This window comes from Pristiophorus japonicus, chromosome 12 (assembly GCF_044704955.1).
Source record: "Pristiophorus japonicus isolate sPriJap1 chromosome 12, sPriJap1.hap1, whole genome shotgun sequence".
In the NCBI taxonomy this organism is placed as follows: domain Eukaryota; kingdom Metazoa; phylum Chordata; class Chondrichthyes; family Pristiophoridae; genus Pristiophorus; species Pristiophorus japonicus.
This window is the reverse complement of record NC_091988.1, coordinates 111,465,127-111,492,024: the sequence shown is the minus strand read 5'-3', so window position 1 is coordinate 111,492,024 and position 26,898 is coordinate 111,465,127. Positions and strand designations below refer to the sequence as shown.

At 46.9% G+C, this 26,898-nt stretch overlaps 1 protein-coding gene across 5 annotated transcripts in view; it reads left to right on the top strand.

Moving 5' to 3' along the window:
• Positions 1 to 26,898, top strand: part of dag1 (dystroglycan 1) — a 112,090-nt gene that overhangs the window by 66,702 nt on the left and 18,490 nt on the right. For all 5 annotated transcript variants that reach the window (XM_070895855.1, XM_070895858.1, XM_070895856.1 and 2 more), the window contains one exon: positions 7,717 to 8,150. In XM_070895855.1, coding sequence (XP_070751956.1) covers positions 7,890 to 8,150 — 261 coding nt within the window. In that variant the 5' untranslated portion in view covers positions 7,717 to 7,889. The remainder of the gene's footprint in view (positions 1 to 7,716; positions 8,151 to 26,898) is intronic.

Genomic DNA, 26,898 nt, shown 5'->3' with positions numbered 1-26,898 from the left:
CAACCAGTCCGCCCCATACAACTACGACACCCCTTACACTGAAACATTCTACACTCCACCCCAACCGGAGCCATGTGATCTCCTGGGAGAGGCAGAAACCAGATGAAAACCCAGGCCAATTTGGGGGAAAAAATCTGGGAAAATTCCTCTCTGACCCATCCAGGTGATCGAAACTAGTCCAGGCGATCACCCTGGCCGTATTCGATTTGCTGCAGTACTTGTGCACCGGCCAACAAGAGGTTATCCAGTCTAATCCCAATTGCCAACTCTAGGTCCATAACCCTGCAGGTTACGGCACTTTAAGTGCCCATCCAACCATCTCTTAAATGTGGTGAGGGTTTCTGCATCCACCACTCTTCCAGGCAGCGAGTTCTAGATCCCCACAACCCTCTGTGTAAAGAAGCCACCCCCCACCCCCCCCCCCCAATCCCCTCTAAATCTTTCACCGACCACCTTAAAATAATGCCCTCTTGTAATAATAGACCCCTCCACCAATGAAAATAGGCCCTTGCTATCCATTATAACCAGCCCCCCTCAATATTTTGTACACCTCAATGAGGTCTCCTCTCAATCTCCTCTGTTCCAATGAGAACAAACCCAGCCTATCCAATCTGTCCTCATAACTAAGATTCTCCATTCGATGGGAACTTTCAGCTGGGTCAAAGTACAGTGAAAACGCTCATCGGCTAGTTAATGGAAATTAACAGATAATTGGGAGCTCCCAAGTTATGTTCTTGCAAGTCTGCCACAGCAGTGTTGTAGGCACAGGGATGAAGAAAAGTGCAATACAAACAACATAGACTGAATTTAATATTTCATGGGCTGCAAGGTTGATTTTTGTCAGACGGGAAGGAATTGCTGTTAGTGAGCTGTGCAATGAGGCGAAGTGTCAAGCAGAGCTTTGAAAATTCTGGAAGGTAATTGGGAACTGGATAATCAGAGCACGGATAATGGAGGTTTCACTGCATTATACATCTGACTTGGAAGCGACTGAGGTGGTATGGAGATAACCTTACTCTACATCCTGCTACGCTACTGCAAGTTTTGAGAATGCTCGATGCCGGCTTTAGATGCCTAAAACTATTCCATTCCCCTTCACTAATGACCCTCGCCTTGAACATTAATATCCCTCACTGATCGCCCTGAAGTTGGGTGGCTCAATAACCATGAATGATACAGCAGTATTGGAAGGCTTCAGCCAAAGCCCTGTGAGTGCCAGTAGAGGACCTTCTCCAAAAGAGTGGGTTGCAGCCACCGTGGCCTGGATAGATAATGCAGATGAATAAGCATGGGCAAAAACATCTGTATTGCTGATCCTTTAGCTCCTGGAAATGCTTTTTAAAAAAAAATGGAGGTACCTAAGTGCGAGGCCAAAGCCTTTGGCACTAGATGCCACCATGTTTGACGAGCGAGCGGCTGTGACTGGGTAGCACTGAAATTGGAGTTTAAGAACCTGTAGATTGTAGGTGGCAGGGAGGACGGAGCGAGGTGCGGAGTTCCATAGTTGAAGATCCTGGGAAAGAATGAGTTTAAGAACATAAGAAATAGGAGCAGGAGTAGGCCATATGGCCCCTCGAGCCTGCTCCGCCATTTAATACAATCATGGCTTATCTGATCATGGACTCAGCTCCACTTCCCATAACCCCGTATTCCCTTATCGATTAAGAAACTGTCTCTCTCTGCCTTAAATTTACTCAGCTTCCACAGCTCTCTGAAGCAGCAAATTCCACAGATTTACAACTCTCTGAGAAGAAATTCATCCTCATTTCTGTTTTAAATGGGCAGCCCCTTATTCTAAGATTATGCCCCCTAGTTCTAGACTCCCCTATCGGTGGAAACATCCTCTCTGCATCCACCTTGTCAAGACCCCCCATAATCTTATACATTTCGATAAGATCACATCTCATTCTTCTGAATTCCAATGAGTAGAGACCAACCTACTCAACCTTTCCTCATAAGTCAACCCCTCATCTCCAGAATCAACCTAGTGAACCTTCTCTGAACTGCCTCCAAAGCAATTGTATCCTTTCGTAAATATGGAAACCAAAACTGCACGCAGTATTCCAGGTGTGGCCTCACCAATACCCTTTATAACTATAGCAAGACTTCCCTGCTTTTATACTCCCCTTTGCAATAAAGAGTTTGGAGCCGAGAATGGTCCAATGAGTCTTGATATCAAGAGGATGTGGAGAATGTCGGGCAATATATCTGGTCAACCAAATAATGATTATGCCACTGGTAGAGAATAGTACAGAACCTTTACAGTCTTTGAATGATTGGCCATCTGAAATATTCCTGCTGCCGGTGGTACTGATTGGAATCCAGCAGAATCACTGACTTGTGCACAGCCTGCAGACTGAGTGTGGGAAAGGTCAGCTGATCCCTAATTGTGTGGATTGTGGTTATTTTCCAAAGCATTAGTTATGGGAGGGTTGGGAGTAATCCAGATGGGAAATGGTGCTTTTTTTATTTCGAGAGCTTGGGCAAATGGGAATTAAAAGGCTATTCTTTCAGACTTTAAGAAAAGTACTTCAGGGTAACCTGCAAAGGCTGTGTGAATGTTGGGAAAGGATTGTGACGAGCGGGCCTCATCTATAAATAAGGAGACTGCAGCTTTAAGGGCCGTTTTAGTTGGATCCCTAATGGACAGAGGACAAGGCCAGAGTTAAAGAAAACATTTGAGGGTTTGTTTTGGATATAGTATATAAATTTCACCCACAAGACTACGTTAATCCACTTGAACGGAAAGGTCAAAAAAAGGTTTTGAAGAACTTGTAGCTCAGCTTTGAAAATCAGCTGTTTTTTTTCTCCCGCCCTCCCCCTGCCCAGAGGCAAACCTTTCAAAACAAAAGCAATCTTCTCATATATGGAAACCGTGGGGTGAGAATTGGAAGCAAATCATTCCAACTAATGTGTGCTTAAACTCCGAATGGGCGTGTCCTAGTCTGCTCTGTGTGTCGGCATTTTTTAATTAACTACATAATAATATGTATAAGTTCCATGTAGGGCTCGAAAGCTCTGCAGACTCTCTGCTTCAGAAGGTAGGAGCTGGCAGGGTCGGCAACCAGAGGACACCGATTTAAGGTCATTGGCAAAAGAACCAGGGGAGCTGAGCATTTTTTTCCAAGCAGCGAGTTCTGATCTGGCGTGCACTGATTGAAAGATGGAAGCTGATTCAATAGTAACTTACAGGGCTCTGGGGAAGAGCAGGGGAGTAGTGTTAATTCCTACATTACACCAGTGGCTACACTTCAAAAGTACTTCATTGGCTGTAAAGTGCTTTGGGACATCCTGAGGCTGTGAAAAGGCACTATATAAATGCAAGTCTTCCCCTTCCTGCTCTCCCTCCCTCAAAGGTCACTGGCACAATGGGTTGAATGGCCTCCTTCTATGCTGTATGATTCTATAGGAGTAGGTCATTCATACCCTCGAGTCTGTTTACCCCATTCAATTAGATCATGGCTGATCTGTGTCGTAACTCCATTCACCCGCCTTGCTTCCATATCTCGTAATACCCTTAAACAAAAATACGGCAAGACAGCTGTACTCCTGTCCCATCCCATGTTGGCATGTAGCTAGTCTGTGGTTTGAGGATGGTGGGAAGGGAGTCTGGTTGACCAGAAATACGTTCAGGCAGTAATTTTTGTTTTGATTAACTCCCGAGAAATGTGAGTCAAGTGGGATTTTTTTCTGTGTGACTCACTTCACCATATGAAATGGCAGACGACCCTTATCGTGTGTCTATTTATGCAAGTCTATGTATTGTATATGTTCCGTGCCGACGTTTTACTGGGGATGTCATGAATTGCTTGTTAAATGTATGTTACCTTCAGCTGCAGGAATATGTTTAGATACATAATTCCAAGGCCCCCGGGAGGATCTTGAATGAAATGGTTGTTCGGTGCCAAGTCAAGTGAAGGTTTCCAATTGAAGGTGTAATGTGATTTATTCTGCTCCTCAAACTTGCCAACGGCATTAAGCTTACAAATTATTTTAGGGCTCTCCTTGGTGGCTCAGTTGGTACGTGCACCATCCCCAATGGTCGTGCAACATACAGGCGAGAGGCATGCCAGTCCCATCCCCGGCCAAGGCGATAGCTAAGCCATTACAATCGGGGGGGTGGGGGGGGGGAAAATCAATCCCAGAGCTGTTGTTCCTGATAACTAACCGGTTCCCCCCACCCCTGCTGGTAAGTAAGTAAGTGTCAGCCTCCCAGTCTAACAGTTTGCCAGCCCTCACTGTCACTTGCATGGGAAGTGTGGCCACTTGGTACAGTACTGGATAGTAACTTATTGTAGTACCTCGGCATGAGTCCATGCACTGGGGAGCAGGGAAAATACTATTACATTGTGCTGCGGAGATTCAGAAGGTATTGAAATTATCACCATCATGGGCAGTCCCTCGGAGTCGAGGGTGACTTGCTTCCACACTAGAGATGAGTTCTCAGGTGACTGATGAGATCAATACAGTCTCTGTCACAGGTGGGGCAGACGGTGGTTGAAGGAACGGGTGGGTGGGGTGCCTGGGTTGCCATGTGCTCCGTCTGTTGTTGACGCTTGGCTTCAGCTTGCTCCCGGCGAAGAGACTCTGTGTTCAGTACCTTCCCGGATGTTTTTCCTCCACTTTGGGCGGTCTTGGGCTAGAGATTCCCAGGAATCGGTGGGGATGTTACATTTTTTCAAGGAGGCTTTGAGGGTATTCTTGAAGGGTTTCCTCTGCCCACCTGGGGCTCGCTTGCTGTGATGGAGCTCCAATTGGATCCTATATTTGTACTTGGGTCAAGTTTGTGATTCGAGGTGTCTAAGTAGAGGTCGACTTTCTTTGATGGCGCTCCTTTTCATTGCTGTGGGGCCTTAAAGGCGTCGTATAAATGCACTTTGTTGTCTTGGAACAGTAGCTATGTTCTTCCCTTTAGACTGTCCCTCATACTTCTGTACATATGTTGGCATTTTTAAATGCGAGTGGCATCTAGTATTAGAATATCAATACTGTTCTTCATTTTATTGGGTTGTCCAGTTTGGGCCCCATCGATCCTTTCTTTTGGGGTGGAATTGGAATGTTGATTACCCAATGACACAGTGGAAGTATGGCTCGATCTCTCTCACACACACACACACACACACACACACACACACACACAGTCACGTATTTCATTTGAAGACCACAGAACCAGCAGCCAACTGGAATCTCTGCCCCACATGAAACAAAACATTGACTTACCTCCTAATCAAATCTACACGCAGCACCGTGTGTGCATGGAGTGTACTCTCTGGTCTCTCTCTAGTTGGGCCATTGCTGGTTTGAGTCAACCAAGTTTAACTATTGATTTGTTGTTAAACCCAAATAATGGGCAGAGAGATGACATTCGGTTAAAAAGGTGTGTTGGGGGGTGGGGGGTAGGACTGCTCAGATATGGGGCACCTCTCAGTTTTTTGTACACCATAAAGAAAAATCCTGACATGGTCAGTCTTGTACCCATAAAATCGCATCATTGTTCTTTCGGACTCTCAAATCAAGCTACTGAGGAATTCACAGCTTGCTCAGGTGTAGAGTGCACACTCTCCCCACCAAGCGAAAAACAATATTTTATTAGTCAATGGGATATGGGGCAACTGGCCTGGCCAGCATTTATTGCTTATCTCTAGTTGCCTATTCAATGTAGAGAGTGACCTGGGACTGCTCGAAGGTGCTGTTTCTTACTGGAGCACAGTTCTACTGATGCCCACCATCCTGTCTGGCTTCACCCAAGTGGCCATTAACATGTGAGCTTTGACGGAGAATGCATGGGGCCATTGCAGCCAAGCCCAATCGTGCTTCCTGAAGTCCAAGCAAACATGCGAACCGAGGCAACTTAACTAACGTCTCATTCCCGATCCTGAGATCAGCAAACTTAACACCAAGCGGGATTTGAAGCAGGGAAGCTGTATAGCAGCTGTATGATTTGTACCTTTTCCTAATCGGGTAAATGAGGGAATATGTAATTTAATTTCTGATGTCATTTAAATTAGGAAGGTAGGAGAAGTTGTCGGACTAAGGAAGGCCAAGGTCCATCTAGCTGGCTTTTGACCATCCTGGTAATCACGGTTCAATGTGAATGGTATTGTTGACAATTAACCTCTATCGATTAGTCTCGTCTACAACACACCCAGACACGAGGTGTGCAAACTCTGTGGGGGAGAGCTTTGTGAACCATAGGTCCAAAGTCACCTCTTCTGCCCAAGCATGCCACAGTTTACTTACACTTGGCTGAAATGGTTATTTGAAGTCTTAACAAGGCAACTTGAAAAGAAAAGTGCCCTTTGGTGCACTGAGTTCAGAAGGTAAAACTCTGGAAGGATCAAATGTAGAAGCTTGAGAGAAGAACGGATATATGGGCAATGCAAGGATTTACCCTGGCAAGTCGCTTTTTATAAAAATATACAACAGAAGCCATCACTTATCCTACAAAGCGGCCACACGAAAGCTTTCTGTACTCAGCGCAGCAATGGTTTAATGTGCTGCAGGTCTCAAGGGTTAATGCTTTTTTAAAAAAAATGTCTTCTCTCACTGGGAGTCCTGGTACCGGGGTAACAGAGCTGTGTCCCAGAGATTGAAGCAGATGTGTAGAATTTGGGGTTTCAAAAAGGGGAAAGAACAAAGAAAAGGCTTGACTGAAAATGAGCTTGGTTGGGCGATATGAGGAGGCAGCAAAAAGCATGTCTGAAAATCGAGCGTTACGCACAGCAAAAATTCATTTGAAAAGGAGCTTATTCTGAATTCGATTACTGGGCCATCCTTTTAATGAAATTCCACTGGCCGCCGTTCACACCTGGCTCCACACTCTGTATTCAGATGATGTCTGTTTAACAGCAGAACAAAATGTGGGGAATTACATGGGCGGTGGAGTCTTGAGCTGCTCTAATGCTGTTGGCCCTCGACAATCTGGTCTCGCTGCAGCCAACGGCAATCCCCCCCCACAATAAACATGTCTGATTCACTGAGGCCAACCGGCCGTCGAGAAGATGTTACTTTTTAAAGTCGATCTTTCCTGACCATCTGCGTTCCTTCACCGGCGCTAATCCAGCTCCAGCGTGGGTGTGGCACTGCGCGTTGCCTTGCTGTTGGAGATCGTGCCTGGCCGCTGGTTGCTGACCTCGTCGCCGCATTCAGCCGGTCGCGCATGCTGGCCCAAAGGGGGAAACACAACTAGCCAGCCACACGCACGTCCCAAATATTTGGGGGCTGCGAACAGTGTAAGCAACTCGGGTGGGGCCCCAAGTTGAATAAATTTGCATTTACTAGTTGGTGCTCCGTGTAAGACACACGGTCCTGCACGGTTTAAAATGAGATTTGTTCATGCTGTTCTATTTAGGGATAGGAGGAGGCCATTCAGCACTTTGAGCGTAATTCCACCATTCAGTTAGATCATGGCTTATCAGTATCTTAACTCCATCTACCCGCCTTGGTTCCATAACCCTTAATACCCTTGCCTAACAAAAATCTATCGATCTCAGTTTTGAAATTTTCAATTGAACCCCAGCCTCAACAGCTCTTTGGTGGAGAGAATTCCAGATTTTCACTATCATTTATGTGAAGAAGTGCTTCCTGACTTCATCCCTGAACGGTCTAGCTCTAATTTAAGGTTATAATCCATTGTGCTGGATTCCCCCACTCGAGAAAATAGTTTCTCTTTAAAAAAAGAAATCATGTATTTATTTTCTTCTCCTTTATTTGCAGGTTACTGTCAGATGCCCAGCGCAGAGGATAAACCATAGGATTGCAACTGGCGTGAGTTTAAAAATAAGAGTCTCGCAGCAGTGTTGGTGTTTTTGCTCTGTGCGGCTGCTTACTACGCAATCAACTTTCTCTACGTTTTTTTAATAAAAATTTGTCTCTTCTGGATTTGGAGCATGTTTCTCCTGCACGGACTGGGGAGGACTCTGTTGATATTGGAGTTGCTGGAGGCTGCCGCGTTGGCACACTGGCAGAACGATCCAGTGCAGATCATGAGAGACTTGGACAGCCAGATCGAGGCCTCCATGCATTCGGTGCTGTCGGGGCCGGACACCCCCGCCGTGTCCTTCAGCGTGCCAGACGGTTCTGCGTACATCAGTCGGGCCTTTACCATGAAAATCCCAACTGAGGTGCTGCCCGCCCACGCGATGCTCAAGGTAAACCAGCGTCCCTTGCTCAACATTCACTGCACCATTGTAACTCCACACGAGAGCACAGCGACTGCAAGCTAGGTGCGTTCTGTATTGCAGAAGGCCTGTTACTTTTGGAATTAGCATTCGGCAGTCAATTTTTTTTCACCAGACCTTTTCCTCTTCCACCCCTCTCTCCTTCCAAAATGCATGAAATTACAAATCTCAAAAGTCCTAAACTAATCTAACTGTATCGTTGATGTTGGCAGTGAGCGACAAGGACTGGGGCATGTGCTTTTTACACGTGGTTTTGCACAAGGCCGTTACCACAGTGTGGTCTTGCTGACTTTAACAGTGGGAAGCTCATGCCTTCCACTAGCATGCATCACATTTGCTAGATACACTGAGATACACAGACCGGGAGGGGCACAGGTTAGATTCCTGTACTGAGATACACAGACCGGGAGGGGCCCGAGTTGTGTTCCTGTACTGAGATACACAGACCGGGAGGGGCCCGGGTTGTGTTCCTGTACTGAGATACACAGACTGGGAGGGGCCCGGGTTGTGTTCCTGTACTGAGATACACAGACCGGGAGGGGTGGGTTAGGCTCCTGAACTTAGATACACAGACCGGGAGGGCCCGGGTTAGTTTCCTGTACTGAGATACACAGACCGGGAGGGGCCGGGTTAGTTTCCTGTACTGAGATACACAGACCGGGAGGGGCTGGGTTAGGTTCCTGTACTGAGATACACAGACCGGGAGGGGCCCAGGTTACATTCCTGTACTGAGATACGCAGACTGGGATGGGCCCGGGTTGTGTTCCTGTACTGAGATACACAGACCGGGAGGGGCCCGGGTTGTGTTCCTGTACTGAGATACACAGACTGGGATGGGCCGGGTTAGGTTCCTGTACTGAGATACACAGACTGGGATGGGCCGGGTTAGGTTCCTGTACTGAGATACACAGACTGGGATGGGCCGGGTTAGGTTCTTGTACTGAGAGACACAGACTGGGATGGGCCGGGTTAGGTTCCTGTACTGAGATACACAGACCGAGAGGGCCCAGCTTAGTTTCCTGTACTGAGATACACAGACTGGGATGGGCCGGGTTAGGTTCCTGTACTGAGATACACAGACTGAGAGGGGCCCGGGTTAGGTTCCTGTACTGAGATACACAGACTGGGATGGGCCAGGTTGGGTTCCTGTACTGAGATACACAGACCGGGAGGGCCCAGCTTAGTTTCCTGTACTGAGATACACAGACTGGGAGGGCCCAGCTTAGTTTCCTGTACTGAGAGACACAGACTGGGAGGGCCCAGGTTAGATTCCTGTACTGAGATACACAGACGAATGGTACCTGCACTGAGCAGTAGGAGTTTGATCCCAGGTCTGTGCCATGATAACTAATCCTCCTTCCTTACACGGTGAATGTTTGCGATGATGTTGTGTGGCTTCATTGTGATTTAGTGATTCCAGTGTCCGACTGATGAGCCAGATGATTTGCACAGTCTAAGATCCGGGATTACATTCTGAGCAGCCCCAGCTGAAGGCCTGTACACTGCCTTCAGCAATGACCCACAGCTGTCTGGCCACAATGTAAAGCTTTAACTTTCTGCAGATGTTGCAGTATTTTAATAACTGTGCAAATTTTTTTCATAAATTCTCACATTTTGCATCTCAAAACAATTTCACGAGGGACTAATGTATCAGGGCAGCTTATCTCCGGAATCTGGGGAATTTGTAGCCTGTTCTCTCTGCATATTGTGAATGAGCTTTTTATTTTTAACTTCGCCTTTACTTGTTCCCTCCGTCTCTTTGCTTGGGTCGGTTCCAAAGGGCACGAGTCAGCCCGCTGTACCTCACACAAATGCTGGTCCTCCTTGTGAGCACAGGTATTGAATGTGAGCACCAGTGCCAACGCTGACCGCACCTTCACTTTATAGTTTTTAAAAAAAAGATTCACAGGATGTGGGTGTCGCTGGCAAGGCCAGCATTTATTGCCCATCCCTAACTGCCCTCGAAGGTGGTGATGGTCCTTCTTGAACCGCTGCAGTCCGTGAACTGAAGGTGCTCCCACAGTGCGATTGGGTTGGGAGTTTCAGGATTTAGACCCAGCGACGATGAAGGAACGGCGATATATATCCGAGTCAGGATGGTGTGCGACTTGGAGGTGATGGAGTTCCCGTACATCTGCCGTTGCACTTTCAGTGAAGATTGTAGGTTTGGGAGTGACACCCACTTTCCCCTAATTGTCGCTGGCCAAACAAGGGGAGCAACCCCCCCACCCCCATATGTTGTTGCTCCCCCCGTACAACAGGTCCAGCTCAGAACAGAACAGGGATTGAACACGAGGCTTTCTTGGTCAGAGTGGCTGTTTTACACGGAGGGCTGAATAGAAGACTGCTCCCTCTGGTGGTGGAGATCAGACCCTACACTCCAATCTCCACGTTAACAGTTTCAAACTTCAGTCTCCTGTAGACAGTGACTTCGCTCCTAACAGTCTGAGATCGGGGTCTTTTGCTTTCTAACTTTTGCGAGCAGAAACCAGTCCAATTAATAGTGGTAAACTGTACCGGAGGTTGCACAGTCACTGTGTCTCGCTAGAAGGAAAATATCTCCTACTAAATTCATAGACTTATAAAAGTAAAGATGATGAGGCGAATAGTAAGCAGTATAAGACAGTTTTAGTCGTGCAGAGAAGAGCCATGAGGCTGATCCCCAGTGTCAGGGGTCTGAGTTCTGAGGAAAGACTGGAGCTATTTGATCTTGAAAGGAGGAGGTGAGGTGATCTTATGGAGGAGTATAAAATTAAAGATATCAAATCATAATATAGTCTCACACCCACTGCTCTTGCCCCATAACCCTGTTGATTTTTTCCCTTCAAGTATTTATCCAACTCCAACTGGGAGTTAAACTCGGGGACACTGGTTCAAGCCAGTAAACAGTAAGTTTAGGACCAATATCAGGAAATTCTTCTTCACTGTGGATTAAACTTCCAGATAGAGTAGTGGAGGCAAGAAGCCTGGAATCACTTGTAGTTGGATGCTGCAATGATCGGGGATGGGAGGCACCAGGATGGATGAACGATGGTGGGCCAAATGGCCTTTCTTATCTGTAATTCTTGTGTGCACAGTCCTGAGGCATCGAGAGGGGAGGGGGGGGGGTGTGTGTGTGCAAAACTCTTGTCATACACGAGATATACGGAGGCCATTAAAACGGCAATTTACGATGACTGCTTTTCCTGTCCAACAAGCTTTACACTGCTACCAGTTCTGTGTGTAGGCTCCCTTTGTGAGTGTAGCCTAACCTAGGCTTTCACTGTGGAACAACTTTTTTTTGCTATATTCCGAGCGAGGAAGGATTGGGCAGATCTGTTGTCGCCCAGCTTCAGAGATGCATCTCTCTTTGAAGCGAGGACTGTTGAGTTCGCTTTACACACATCCAGCAACGTTGTTGTTTAGATGCTGTTCATTTTAGAGCTGTCTGTTTTTGGGCTGCATGATATTTCCTTCCACCTTTTGGCTGTCACCAATTACAATTCGGGTTTTAGCATCACGGTTTCTCCCTCTTTTGTTACCGGAGATTTCTGCCCTGCATAATCAGGAAAATAGTGAGCAGCTGATTTTTAGATTATCATAGGCACTCCCTCGAATCGCGGATGACTTGCTTCCATGGCAAAAAGCGATAAGTTCACAGGTGTTTCAATGAAGGACCTAATATTCCAGATCCCGAACTACATATTGAAGGGTGGAAGATGCCTGTGCTTAGATTTTTTTAACGTGGGGTGGCCGTTGCACACCAGCCACCACACGGGCTTGACAGAGCTAGGTCTTGGTCCAGTGGCAAGGATTAACCAAGACGACTGGAGACCTGCTCTGCTGCACTGACCTAGTGCGCACACATATCGCAGTGTGGGCTGGCCCGTGCTGCACCTGGGCCCACCTGGGCCCTCACCTCTTCTGGGCCCAAACTCACGCCCCTCCTACGTCCGATCACGTCGCTCTACGAACTCTCGTCGCTCCACGAACTCTCGTCGCTCCTTCGCCCCGACCTCACCACTCCTGCTGTACCTAGCCACGCTTCAATCGACGACGTGGATTTGGGTGATGTCAAACCCAGTTGCCCTCTTCACAGCTGTCGCCCTCCTGCAGCCAGCAGCATGCGCTGTATCTTGTCGTGGCATGCCTCCACGCTCTTTAGATTACACAGAGCACGCCAGTGTAAAGCCACACAGCGAGCTTTGTTTAGACTCTGCTAAACCTGAACAGAAGCTCCAGACCTGGCAACGCCTCGATCTTAAAAGTCTCATCCTTGCTTTCAAAACACTCCATGGCCTCGCCCCTCCCTCTCTCTCTCTAACCTCCTCCAGCCCCATAACCCTCCGAGATTTCTGCGTACCCTCCCGATTTCCATCACCCATCAATGGCAGCCGTATCTTCAGCTGCCAAGGCCCAAAACTCCGCTTTCCCTCCCTAAACCCCTCCGCCTCTCTCCGTCTTTCTCCTCCTTCAAGATGCTCCTTAAAACCTACCCCTCTGACCAAGCTTACAGTCACCTCTAATATCTCCTTGCATGGCTCCATGTCAAATTTAGTCTGCTAACTCTCCTGTAAAGCACCTTGGGACGTTTTACTATGTTAAAGGCGCTATATAAATTCAAGTTGTTGTCACCAGAGTTGTTTCGTGCGCTGGTTATAGGAACAATCACACTTGAGCCGATACACTTCAGCGAGATGAACAAAGAGTATCATATAACAAAGTGCTTTCCCCCCTGACCACCTATATTTTGACCCAGTGTTTAACCCAAAAAGGTTCTCTCTAGATACAACTCGTGCAAGGACAAAATCCAGAATTGTAGCAATGGGTGTTCCGCATAATTTAGGCGGATATAGTAAAAAGACCATTCACCAGCTTGTGCATTGCACCATTGCGTTCCTGGTGGTGCAACGCTGTGCATTGCCACCTCCTGGTCTGGATGGGACCTCGCCAGCCATGGAATCACATCCCATATCTTGGCGTGCCTGTCTGTCCATATCCTCAAAGGGAGTTCTATTTATTGAGCTGGAGGTAGCGCCTTCACAAAAGCAACTTTTTTGTCCATCAAGGAGTCTTGCCCTTCTTGATCAAGGAGACGGTATAGCAGTGAGGAGATGAAAGCAGTCACCGAAGAAATACTCCATGTTCCCTTATATGGCACAGTCACACCTCATCAACAGCAACCGGTATTTATATAGTGTCTTTAACGTAGGAAAACGTCCCAAGCCGCCTTGCAGGAGCGCAATCAGACAATAATTTGACACTGAGCCAAAGAAGGAGACATTTGAACAGGTGACTAAAAGCTAAAGAGCTAGGAGTTATGGAGGGTGATAATCGGGAGGGAGATATTTAGCGAGCGGATTCCAGAACTTGGGGCCAAGACAACTGAAGGTACGGCCACCCATCATCATCATAGGCAGTCCCTCGGCATCGAGGAAGACTTGCTTCCACTCTTAAAATTAGTCCTTCGGTGACTGAACTATCCAATACGGGAATTACAGTCCACGTAACGGGTGGGACAGATGGTCGTTGAGGGTAAGGGAGGGTGGGACTGGTTTGCCGCACGCTCTTTCCGCTGCCTGCGTTTGATTTCTGCATGCTCTCGGCGGCGAGCCTCAAGGTGCTCAGCGCCCTCCCGGATGCACTTCCTCCACTTAGGGCGGTCTTTGGCCAGGGACTCCCAGGTGTCGGTGGGGATGTTGCACGGCCACCAATGGTGGGGCATGGTCAAGAGGCCATAAGTGCAGAGTTCTCAAAGTTGTAGGGCTGGAGGAGGTTACGGAGATGGGGAGGGGCGAGGCCATGAAGGCCTCAACAAGACTCCCTCTCCTCCCCAAATGAATTGGTGACTGTGCGTCATGTTTCTGCCATAAATCTGGCAAATGGGCAAAGATAGCAGCTCTGATCAGGTTTGCTAGCGTCTGTGTATGGCGTGGTATCGTAGAGATGGACGTGATTGCAATTCCTTTTAGGGATTCCTTTTTTAAAAAAAAAAATGAGAATCTGAGACCTGGGCACTGTTCCGCCTCACAGTTTGGAGTTTATTTTGTGGGAAGCACTCGAGGACTTGTTCAGATGCTCCCCATGTCCGGAAGCTGGATACAGCGCTGGTTTTATGGATCAGTGCAAAGTCATTAAATTAAATTAGATCAAAAGTATAATAAAAAGCAGCCAGAGGGCAGTCCCAGTGGTGAAATGCAGCATTATCAGAAAACTCCAAACAGAGCGTCTGTCGAGGCTGCAACAGACGTGTCATTAGGACCTGCTTTTGGTTTTCTCCTTTGTGTCCAGTTTTCTGCTCCCTCGACCTGTCTTGAAGTTGCTGACCCATGCGCGGGTCCAGGGGCTAGCCAATCTACAGTATGCCTTCCAAATGGCCACTCGCATGAGCTTGGCTGGTGAGGGCCTGCATACAAATGATAGGTGCCAATCATGGCTCAGTGGTAGTATTCTCCCCTTTAATCAGAAAGTCGTGGGTCCAAGTCCCACTCCAGAGACTGGAGCAAAAAATATGGGCTGTCGCTCCAGCGCTGCACTGTCGGAGGTGGCGTCTTTCAGATGAGATGTTAAACCGAGGCCCTGTCTACCGCCTTGGGTAGATGTAAAAGATCCCATGGCACTATTCAAAGAAAAGCAGGGGACTTCTCCTTCGTGTCCTGGCCAGTATTTATTCCTTAACCAACATCACTAACAGATTATCTGGTCACTCTCACATTGCTGTTTGTGGGACCTTGTGCACAAATTGGCTGCCACGTTTTCTATATTACAACAGTGACTACACTTCAAAAGTGCTGTAAAGTGCTTTGGGATGTCCTGAGGTCAGGAAAGACGCTATACAAATGCAAGTTCGTTCTTTTTACTTCAAATCAGCATCGGAGGGCATCATAGATAAGGAGCGGCGAGCAACGGGGGCATAGTTGCGAGGCAGTAATGCTTTCGAGCAAAAGAAGGATTGAGATAGGGTGGAGATGATGGATGTGGCATTTAGGGTTGGTTTGCTGAGGAGAGGAATGATGGCAGTTTTGAAGGAGGTGGAGAAGCATACTGCAGCAAGAGACCGGTTGATGTCTGCAAGATGGACGTGAAGGGGTGAATTTGGATGTTCATGTGATGGAGGGGTGGGGGGGGGATCAAGTGGTGAGCTTCATGGGCAAAATCTGCTTGCTGAAGGAGAAAAACTTGAGATATTACGAACAACCAAGGGTGTAGTTAGATGGAGGGTATGTGGGGAACTGGGATTTAGGAGCAGAGGGGTTGATTAACATAATTCATAAGCAACTTGCATTGCATGTGGTCCAGTTACCTGATGTAGACGATTTTAATTATCCTTTTAACGATTAAACTTGGGCCAGCGTAGGTGCACATTGATTTTGTGACGAATGGTGTTTTGCATCCAATAATCTGCTAACGCTGACCAGTACAGACCAGAAGTTTGATTCTCTGTCTATCCCCAGTTAGCTGACATTGAGGTTGAGTTGATGCAATTGGCCATCGTGTCCCTGGGTCTGGAAGAGGTGAAAACCGACTAGCCTTTCCATTCCTCATTGCTACCCAGTGATCTCTGCTGTAATGTCCACCTTTCTGTTAATTGGGTTTGGCTGTCATACCATCCTTGGTTGAATAACCAGCTAACGCTTGCACATGAATGGCTACTTGGGCAAGATAAGGGCTATAATCCCAGTGAGAGGAGAGGAGGAGAGAAAGTTGTATTGTAGCGGGGGAGGGTGGTAACTGCAGCCCGAGGAGTTCACGTGTATGAGCGGCAAGTCATCCAAGATCTCCATTGTGTACTTGTGTTCTCCCATATGATTCTCCTCCTTCCCTGATGGCACTGGGTCATGTTGGTGGCTGAGCCAGTGGCAAGACGCTGCACTTGACCTCTGTGCCTTTGGATTTGCTGATCGGGGGAGGAGGTGAAGTACACCCGTGTGGGTCACGAGTGAGGACAGCAGCAGGTTCCGCTGGCATGCCCCTCCTCCATGACTGAATAGCCCACCCGCAGTGTCAACGAAAAGTGGACCTTGGTGCAAGGTAATGGACGATGACCCGTGCCTGTGGAACTGCACCTTTTGGAGAAGTGGAGTGGAGAATTAAATGCAAGGGGCTGGGAGATTGGAATCAACGCTAACCTCAACGTTATTTTTGCGAAATCAACGTGGGTTGCTAGCGAGAGATGCCGCCTCCGTGTAAATTGGGGTGGTAGTGTGAAAGTTTTTGTTGAGCGAGAGGAACACAGCAAGGCTGTGAGCTGGTATATAATTAAGGTATGCAACAGATGTTTAGTAATGAGCTTTGGATCTTTCTCTTCCACGCCTCTACCCCCCATCCCGTTGGAACAAGCTGATGCTTGTGTGCTCCATCCTAGCCAGATTAGTGATTTCATGTGCTGCTGACGAGGAGGAGAAAGGGCGCTGCTAGAATGGGTTTAGCTTTATATTTTGTTTGTGCCTTGTCACTCCGATCTGCTATGATCGCAACCTGACCAACCCCCCCCCCCCACACCTCTTCGTCATTCCTCTGTAGAATTTGGGGCCCTCACTCCCCACCACCCCTGCTTTGATTCTGGGGAAGGAATTTAAAAAAAATTGTGCTGTGAACAAAACGCAGGCGCCGAAAAACTTTTGGGAACTTGTGCAATAAAGGAGAAGTGTTTTTGTTGTACTGCACAAAGAACCTTTATATTGCAGCTGTGCACGTACGGGAAGCTCAGACTCCACACTTGTTCTCAAGTAGCCAGCACTATTTAACACTTAGAAAAAACCCTTGCAAAGAGTTCGGATCAAAATTCAGTATTCCATATCCACCGATTTAAAAAAAAAAAAAATTACATCTATATATAAATATATATATATTATAATATAAAATACACACACTTAGTTACTTACTTAGTTACTTACTTACTTGGCTTTACTACTCTAAGGGAACTTTTCCAAACTTCTGCTATACATTTCATTTGTTTTTTAAATTTCCATTCCACCCTTTGACCTCCGCTGCCAGCAGATTTTAAACGCCTTGAGACTTTTTAAATGCAAGTTGTTGCTACTTGAAGATGCTCATTGGTGTCTGGGTTTATGCCTTCCACAGGAACTGGCGGCCCTAAGCAGCTCGCCTCAAACGACTGTTTCTTTCCAAGTGTGAATACAGGTATTGGTATTGTGTTTGACTACGTGAGGGATCACTGCCAAGCCGCGACCTGCCCTCGCCACACTCCCACACTCGGTCCCCACCAAGGACACTGGGCAGCGACTGAGAGTGGAAACAATGGTTGAGATTTCTTCGCCCCAGCCCAGGTACACGGAACCTGATTGTGGCACTCCTGCTACTATGCTGGCTGAGATCAGTGCACTCAAAAAGGACTTGCATTTCTATAGCGTGTTTCACAACTTCAGGATGCCCCAAAGTATATTACAACCAATGAAGTACTTTTGAAGTGTAGTCACTGTTGTAATGTAGGAAACACAGCAGCCAATTTTTGCACAGCAAGGTCCCACAAAAAGCAATGTGATGACCAGATAATCCGTTTCAGTGATGTTGGCTGGGGGATAAATATTGGCCAGGACACCGGGGAGAACTCCAATGCTGTTCTTCAAAATAGTTCCCTGGGATCGGTCTTGTCCAGCCAGATGGGGCCACAGTTTAACGGCAACTCAAACAGTGCAGCACTCCCTCAGTGCTGCAGTGTCAACCTAGATTTTGAGCTCAAGCCCCTGAAGTAGGGCTTAAACCCACAACCATCTGACTCGGGAGGCGAGGAAGCTTCCCACTGAGCCACGGCTGACACTTGGTACAAAGTGGATTGAAGGTGACACCGTCCCGTTCTGTTTAGCTCTACCACATGGGGAAGTATATTTAACCTTGAAGCTATCTTTGTGACTTGCCTATTGGATTCTGCAGTACTGCAGTACTGCTGATCAGTAAATGTCTGGCAGTGGCTCACGTTTGTGAAGTTCAACGAGGACCTAACTATAACTTCTTCCTCATAAGGGCTGCCACTTAGAGCAGCGCTGCCAGCTGTATTTAAAAACAGATGATGTCTGGCAGGTTGGTACTGAGCACTGATTGGTATGCTACAAAGTACAAAGTGGGAGTGAGCTCTTTATTATGGGCTGTGCAACAACTTGGTGGGGTTCCACTGCTGCTTGGGTGCTGGGTGGGGACAGCGATGGGCTTGCCTGCGACTTCCTGCACACATGTAGCCCACTAGGTTCCTGTCCAGGTGACTCGAGCTGGGTACTGAAGAGCTGCAATTCCTGTGGGAATTGCATGCCCACCACACCCCAGTAGGAATTGGCATCAATCGGCGGGGGAGGGGAGAAAATAAGGAACAAAGGGAGCAGTGGTGCTCTGAGATAGGAGGCATGAGTTGTGCTGAAGGGAAGCGACACTTCCCATGAGGGCAGGGAAGGGTATGAGGAATTCTGAGTGGATATGGTGCAAATCCTAGTGGGCGTTTATCAATTTAAGAGCCAGAGCACATGCGCCCCAACTATCTCTCGTTGCTGTGGCCAATTGCAACTATAATCCATTCCTCATTACCAAGATGTTTTCAGGTGGAGACTTGCCTGGTGGCTAAAGTTCATGGGGCCCAGAATATCTGCTGTACCTGCTAAATGTAGATGGTAGTGCTTTCACTGGGGCGTGTGAAATGTTTGTGCTAAGACACTTTCAGTATGTCCACTTGAACTGTGGGAAGTGCAGATTCTGCCCTTCCAAATTTGGATTGTGTTTGCAGAAAGCCTTTTGCGGCTGAGTAACACTGACGTAAAGTAACCACAGGGACAGGAAAAGCCAATAAAGTTGAAGAATAATGCCAAATTAAATTGAATGCAGTGTTAAAGTACTGGACATGGGAAGCAAAAATGGGTGATACTCCGTAAATGGTGTCGAAATAGCTACGGATGAAGTTGAGGGAGATCTAAGGGGATTTCTTTAGACTCTGCGCTAAACATGTCCAACTTCTGCAATCATCAAAAGCATTGGAATGTTAAACAATCGAGCCAAAACAGAGTTGGACCACTCCTTCAGATCTGTGCAGTTTGATCACGGATACAAAGGATACACGAAGGCAACTCAGAGAAGGGCCAAGAGGATAATCCCTGGTGTCAGGACTGGTGTGTGGAGAAACTCTGGCTGTTCACCCTGGAAAAACAGGTGACTGATGGGTAACTATCAAAGTAAGATCGTAAAGGGTATGGAGAAGGCAGATTCAGAAAACTACTTTAAACCAACTTATGAGCGCAGGACAAAAACGTGGGTTCAAAACAATAAAAGATTTACGACTGATATCGCACAATCCTGCAATGGAATTCTGGCTGGGGTAGTGAAAGCCCTGGAATCATTGAAGAATCAATTGGAGGCTGCGATGGGGACATTGTAGGGCCTTTGAGGGAGGCTGAGCTATAACAAGGGCCAAATGGTCTTTCTGATCTTCTGAATAACATGCAGTTGGTCTAAATCTAGCCAACAGCAAGTGGCTGCAACAGCCACTGTTTGCTGTTGCCATTTATTGGCTTTTGCCCCTGAAAATGGCTTCAGTATTTAGTAGCGGATACAACACTTCATTTATAGGGCAACACTGTAATGGAATCATACAACAATGGAAGAGGCCATTTGGCCTATCGTGTCTGTGCTGGCACTTTGAAGGAGCTATCCAATTAGTCCCACATTTCCTGCTCTATCCCCATAACCCTGCAAATGTTTCCTTTTCAAGTATGTATCCAACTGATTCACCAGACTGATTCCTGGGATGGCTGGATTGACATATGAGGAGAGGCTGAATCAACTGGGCCTTTAAACACTGGAGTTTAGAAGGGGATCTCATAGAAACTTAAGATTCTGACGGGACTGGACAGGTTAATGCGGGAAGAATGTTCCCGATGTTGGGAAAATCCAAAACCAGGGGACACAGTCTTAGGATAAGTGATAGGCCATTTAGGACTGAGATGAGGAGGAACTTCTTCACTGAGTTGGTAACCTGTGGAATTCCCTGCCGCAGAGAGTCGTTGATGCCAGTTCATTGGATATATTCAAGAGGGAGTTAGATATGGCCCTTTCGGCTAAAGGGATCAAGAGGTATGGAGAGAAAGCAGGAAAGGGGTACTGAGGGAATGATCAGCCATGATCTTATTGAATGGTGGTGCTGGCTCGAAGAGCCGAATGGCTTACACCTGTACCTATTTTCTATGTTTCTATGTAACTCCCTTTTGAAAGTTGCTACTGAATCTGCTTACACCACCCATATGGTAACGAGTACAAATAGCAATAATTGCTTAGCCTGTCAAAGGAGTACAAACCCTAAAGGCAAATTAGAAGAAAATCAAATATAGGATCCCTTGAATTGCACATACAATGCAATTGGCTGCTTTCTGATCTATTCCTAAACTGTCTAATTATTTTTCAACATACAGACAGCACCTTCGGCATTTACACAATGTGAGGCAAGTTGAAGTTTATAAAAGAGCAGTTAATCTTCTAAAATGTTTCTATTTGTTAATGTCTTAACCACAGAATTTCATTAGAAAGAGTTTGCATTTGTATAGAGCCTTTCGGGACCTTGGGACCTCCCAAAGCGCTCTACAGCCAATGAAGTACTTTTGAAGTGCGGTCACTGTTGTAATGTAGGTGACTAGCGACTAGTGAGTTGAGGCGACTAGCATAGATTTAAGGGGAAGCTAGATAAACACATGGGGGAGAAAGGAATAGAAGGTTATGTTGATGGAGCTAGAAGAAGAATGGTGAGAGGAGGCTCGTGTGGAGCATATACATCGGCCCTGTTGGGCCCAATGGCCTGTGCTGTAAATACTATGTAATAACTTTTCAGACAGTGTATTCCAGATCATGGGATATCAAGTGTATCACATGAGAAACATATTGGCACATTAAATGTATTCACATGAACGATTTTTTGTATCACATTAGTACCACTACGCTAAGGTAGTGCACAAGTTGCCCAAAGTGTTTGCAGTTGACACGGGTAAGGAATTCTGTAGGCTGTAATAGATGGAAAGTCAGTCTCATAATGGGAGACTAGTCTTTTCCCTGCCAGCTGGCAGGCAGCCACATTCTCCATGTATGGCAGGCTAACCCATCACCTTCCATTTACTTTGAGACGCTTGGTAGCCATTTGCCATTTGCCATTTGGGGTCTTTGAAGATGGAATGGCCGGCCTTGCAGATAAACTGGCTGTGCTACCATCTTTTGATGTGGAGTTGAAGACCATTGGAGGGGGGAGGAGGGGAAGAACAAGCACGAGAGCGAGATATCTGGACAGTTGCTGTTGTCTCATTAACACACATTCGTACCCAGGAACAGTGATTAACTAAGTTTTATATAAAAATTAATGTATATAAAGTTCTGCCTACTGCCCTATGTGTAAATCCACCTTGATTCGCGATGAGTGGAGGCCTATACCACTTTTTGATAAGTTCAAGAAGTCCACAGCTTATCAAGTAGAGAGCAGAATCGTGACCAGGATTGTGAGACTGTCAGCCTGACCTCAGTAGTGGGTAAAATGATGGAATCAATTATTAAGGATGTCATAGCAGCGCATTTGGAAAATGGTGACATGATAGGTCCAAGTCAGCATGGATTTGTAAAAGGGAGATCATGCTTGACAAATCTTCTGGAATTTTTTGAGGATGTTTCCAATAAAGTGGACAAAGGAGTACCAGTTGATGTGGTATATTTGGACTTTCAGAAGGCTTTCGACAAGGTCCCACACAGGAGATTAATGTGCAAAGTTAAAGCACATGGGATTGGGGGTAGTGTGCTGACGTGGATTGAGAACTGGTTGTCAGACAGGAAGCAAAGAGTAGGAGTAAATGGGGACTTTTCGGAATGGCAGGCAGTGACTAGTGGGGTACCGCAGGGTTCTGTGCTGGGGCCCCAGCTGTTTACATTGTACATTAATGATTTAGACGAGGGGATTAAATGTAGTATCTCCAAATTTGCGGATGACACTAAGTTGGGTGGCAGTGTGAGCTGCGAGGAGGATGCTATGAGGCTACAGAGTGACTTGGATAGGTTAGGTGAGTGGGCAAATGCGTGGCAGATGAAGTATAATGTGGATAAATGTGAGGTTATCCACTTTGGTGGTAAAAACAGAGAGACAGACTATTATCTGAATGGTGACAGATTAGGAAAAGGGAAGGTGCAACGAGACCTGGGTGTCATGGTACATCAGTCATTGAAGGTTGGCATGCAGGTACAGCAGGCGGTTAAGAAAGCAAATGGCATGTTGGCCTTCATAGCGAGGGGATTTGAGTACAGGGGCAGGGAGGTGTTGCTACAGTTGTACAGGGCCTTGGTGAGGCCACACCTGGAGTATTGTGTACAGTTTTGGTCTCCTAACTTGAGGAAGGACATACTTGCTGTTGAGGGAGTGCAGCGAAGATTCACCAGACTGATTCCCGGGATGGTGGGACTGACCTATCAAGAAAGACTGAATCAACTGGGCTTGTATTCACTGGAGTTCAGAAGAGTGAGAGGGGACCTCATAGAAACGTTTAAAATTCTGACGGGTTTGGACAGGTTGGATGCAGGAAGAATGTTCCCAATGTTGGGGAAGTCCAGAACCAGGGGTCACAGTCTAAGGATAAGGGGTAAGCCATTTAGGACCGAGATAAGGAGAAACTTCTTCACCCAGAGAGTGGTGAACCTGTGGAATTCTCTACCACAGGAAGTAGTTGAGGCCAATTCACTAAATATATTCAAAAGGGAGTTAGATGAAGTCCTTACTACTCGGGGGATCAAGGGGTATGGCGTGAAAGCAGGAAGTGGGTACTGAAGTTTCATGTTCAGCCATGAACTCGTTGAATGGCGGTGCAGGCTAGAAGGGCTGAATGGCCTGCTCCTGCACCTATTTTCTATGTTTCTATGTTTCTATGTTTCTATGTCACCAAACTTTGCGTAACACTGACCGTAGCTGTGAGTCCTGTTCAACAGCGAGGCAATTATAAAAAAAAAAATAACCACCCCTCCCTTTGTCTTGCACCCTACCTGTAGCGATCTCCACCCCTTGCTTCAGTTCTAAGCTCAGCCAAAGATCGTCCCCTCTGGTTGAACAATAACCCGATGGGCTTTGACGTGAAATGTTAAAACGATGAGAGCATCTGGTTCCGCTCGGTGACTTGCCAAGTAGCACAGCTTGCATAACAAAGTTAACTCAACTTTGAAAAGTTATCCATTGGCTGTGAAATGCTTTGGAACAGCCCAAGGACGTGACAGATTAGGAAAAGGGGAGATGCCACGAGACCTGGGTACATCCATCAGTCATTGAAAGTTGGCATGCAGGTACAGCTGGCAGTGAAGAAAGCAAATGGCATGTTGGCCTTCATAGCTAGGGGATTTAAGTATAGGAACAGGGAGATCTTACTGCAGTTGTACAGGGCCTTGGTGAGGCCACACCTGGAGGTATTGTGTTCAGTTTTGGTCTCCTAATCTGAGGAAGGACATTCTTGCTATTGAGGGAGTAGAGCGAAGGTTCACCAGACTGATTCCCAGGATGGCAACACTGACATATGAAGAAAGACTGGATCGACTAGGCTTATATTCACTGGAATTTAGAAGAATGAGAGGGGATCTCATTGAGACATATAAAATTCTGACGGGACTGGACAGGTTAGATGCAGGAAGAATGTTCCTGATGTTGGGGAAGTCCAGAACCAGGGGTCATAGTCTAAGAATAAGGGGTAAGCCATTTAGGACCGAGATGAGGAGAAACTTCTTCAGAGTTTTTAAACCTGTGGAATTCCCTACCGCAGAAAGTTGTTGAGGCCAGTTCGTTAGATATATTCAAAAGGGAGTTAGATGTGGCCCTTATGGCTTAAGGGATCAAAGGGTATGGAGAGAAAGCAGGAATGGGGTACTGAAGTTGCATGATCAGCCATGATATTGAATGGTGGTGCAGGCTCGAAGATTCCTGCACCTATTTTCTATGCTTCTAGGTCCAATAGAAGTCCAAGTTCTTTCACAAAAACGGAAACCAGTTGTGCGCCTGTGCAGAAACACGGATGTATGTGGACTGGGCCTGATGCACTATAAATAAACACTGCTGTCCAGCCATATATTATCACTGTGTGATCTCAGCGATACCTGCAGATTCAAAGCCTCCTTTGACATTTTACAGTGTCTAAATAAATAATAAGCTTGCATTTATTCGGGCCTTTCATGACCTCGATGTCCCAAAGCGCGATACAGCTGATGACATACATTTGGAGTGTAGTCACTGTTGTAGGGTAGGGAACGCGGCAGCCAATTTGCGCACTGCAAGCTCCCACAGACAGCAATGTGATGTTGGTTGAGGGATCAATCTAGGGCAGGACACCGGATAGAACGCCCCTGTTCACTTTCGAATATTGGCATAGGATCTTTTACATACACCGAGGCCCTATCTGCCCCTTCGGGTGGAACGTCTCATTGTTTTGTCTCTGGGGTTGAACGTGCAGGCCGGCTGTGAAGCTGTTTTGATGGCCTCTTGGTTTACTAGGCAGGGCTGAATAAGTTGTTTTTGGCGGAGGCAGGGGTTCGTATGAGCTCAGAGGCCAGGATGGTCTGGCGAGCAGGCATTGCAGCTGTTTTATAATTGGCTAGCAGGAGGTGGCAGCTCTTTTGCAGCACACCACCTGATCTCTCGCAAATAAGTTGCCGTGTAAACTAGGCAGCATAAAGGTCCACCTCGGGAACTAGTTTCCTCTCCTCGAAGCAGAGAAAGTACATCGATATTACAACAGGGAAACGGGCTGTTCAGTCCATCCCGTCTGTGTTGTTTAACATCCATGAGCTGTAGTCCTAATCCCATGTTCCTGCCCTGTTCCTGTTTCCCTTTATTCTATTTTCCTTGAATAATTTATCTAAAAGTTAGCATGGTTTCTGGTAGTGTGTTCGACAGGCTCGCGCAACTCTGCATTTAAAAACAAATCTTGTTCTCTGTCCTAAATCTCTTGCATTTAATCTTGTATCTATGTCCCCTCATTCTAGACCCCTCGTTCACTGAAATGGTCTGTTTCTATCTACTGTCCCATCCTGGGACTGGACGTCACCGATCGCCATTTCTCAGTCTGTCTAAACAAGCCAGCAGTGCATTTTTGCCCATTGCTGGGCTGTACCTACCATCCCAGAGAGAAGCGAGGAAAACAAGCAAACTTTATGGCTCGGCTCCCTACTGGACGCTTACTAACTGAGTCAGTTGGGGAAGTAACATGCTACTTTCTTCATTGTAAATGGGATCTTTTAGAAGTGAGCAGATTTGTTGCTCAAAGTAATGTTGCCAGTGTTGGAGATTAAGATTGAGAAATAGTTAAGAAATCCATTTTACAAGAAAAAAATGACTTGTATTATACTACAATCCATTTTGGATTATTTCTATAATTTGAAAAAAAAACTAAAATTGAACGACTGCAGAAAAGATTGAAAATGTATCTGTACAAAAGGTTGCTACAGCATTCTCTAAGGCTAGCTGGCACATGTTTACATTTACATTCACTTTGTCGCTCTAAGTTGGAGACTCAATGTCGTTGTTTTGCTCGGAAGGCTCCTTTTATGTGATGCCAACCCTAAAACATTCATGCTTTTCTGTACAAGCCAAGCCCATAAAACGTCAGCATGGAGATTGAGAAGTGGGTGCAAGGGGTTAAGGATTGCCGAGACCTGTAGGATTAGCATAGATAGCAACCGTATAAATGGAGTAAGATCATAGCCATAGGATGGGAGATGAAGGGAGATATCTGGAGGGTTGAGCTGTAATATGTGTCTCTTCTGTGGCAAAGCATCCTTTTGTAATCTCTGTTAGTCGCGAGTTTGTGTGTGTAACATTTAATCTTTAATAAATGGCAAGTGTTTGATTCCGTGTCCCAAGAATTCATCCTTGGCATGCTGCACCATTGTGATGTCACCTTCCATCCTGCCTTAAGACCCTTGGGGCTGGATTTTCGGTTATGCTCATTTTTGGGGCGGTAATGGCAGCGGGATGGTCCTAATAGCGCCCGGGAATAGTTTGGGCCTCAGTCAGCAAAATTGGACAGCTGGGCCCTGAGTGTGGAGCGGAACGCTAAGGGAGGCGTTGCACACCTCTCTTAGGGAGCTAGACACCGGCTGAGCATGCGAAAATTCCGAGCTAAACAGCCGGCCCCTGAGCGCTCCGAGGCCGGGGGAGAAAAAAAACCCACCAGCAACATTCCCAATACAATATAAATCGCCAAAAAAAGGAAAACAATCACACTTACCTGAGGTGGCCATTACTTGCCTCACTGCAGTCGCTGCAGCTTCAACCACCCGCTTTCACAGGTGGTCCCAGCACGGTGCTCTACGGAGGGCCACAGATTTGGCGGGAGCCAAAAATCGAGCCGGTGTCGCAACCAGGGATGTTGCACGTACCGCCTTGCCTCTTCGGGGTGACAATGCTCTGAAATCTGCCCCAGAAACCCCCGCTAGAAGCTGGCCGTCTGCCCGGGAGAGCTCACCGCCACTATTGCCACCCTTCCGGGGCAAAAACCGAGGCAGCCCGGAGTGGAAAATACAGTTTTTGGTATTCGGATCCCCTGACTCCTATTTTATATCTGCCTTCTTCCTGCTCAGTGTGTAATGTTCGTCCAGCACCCTGTAAATGTCTCCAGAGATGTGCCTTGGTCCACGAGGATACGGTGCAAGTGCATCGTGCTGTCCTGTGAGGACAGACCTAAATACTACAGTACATATTCCTTCATCGTCAAAATCCTAGAACTCCCTCCCTAACAGCACTGTG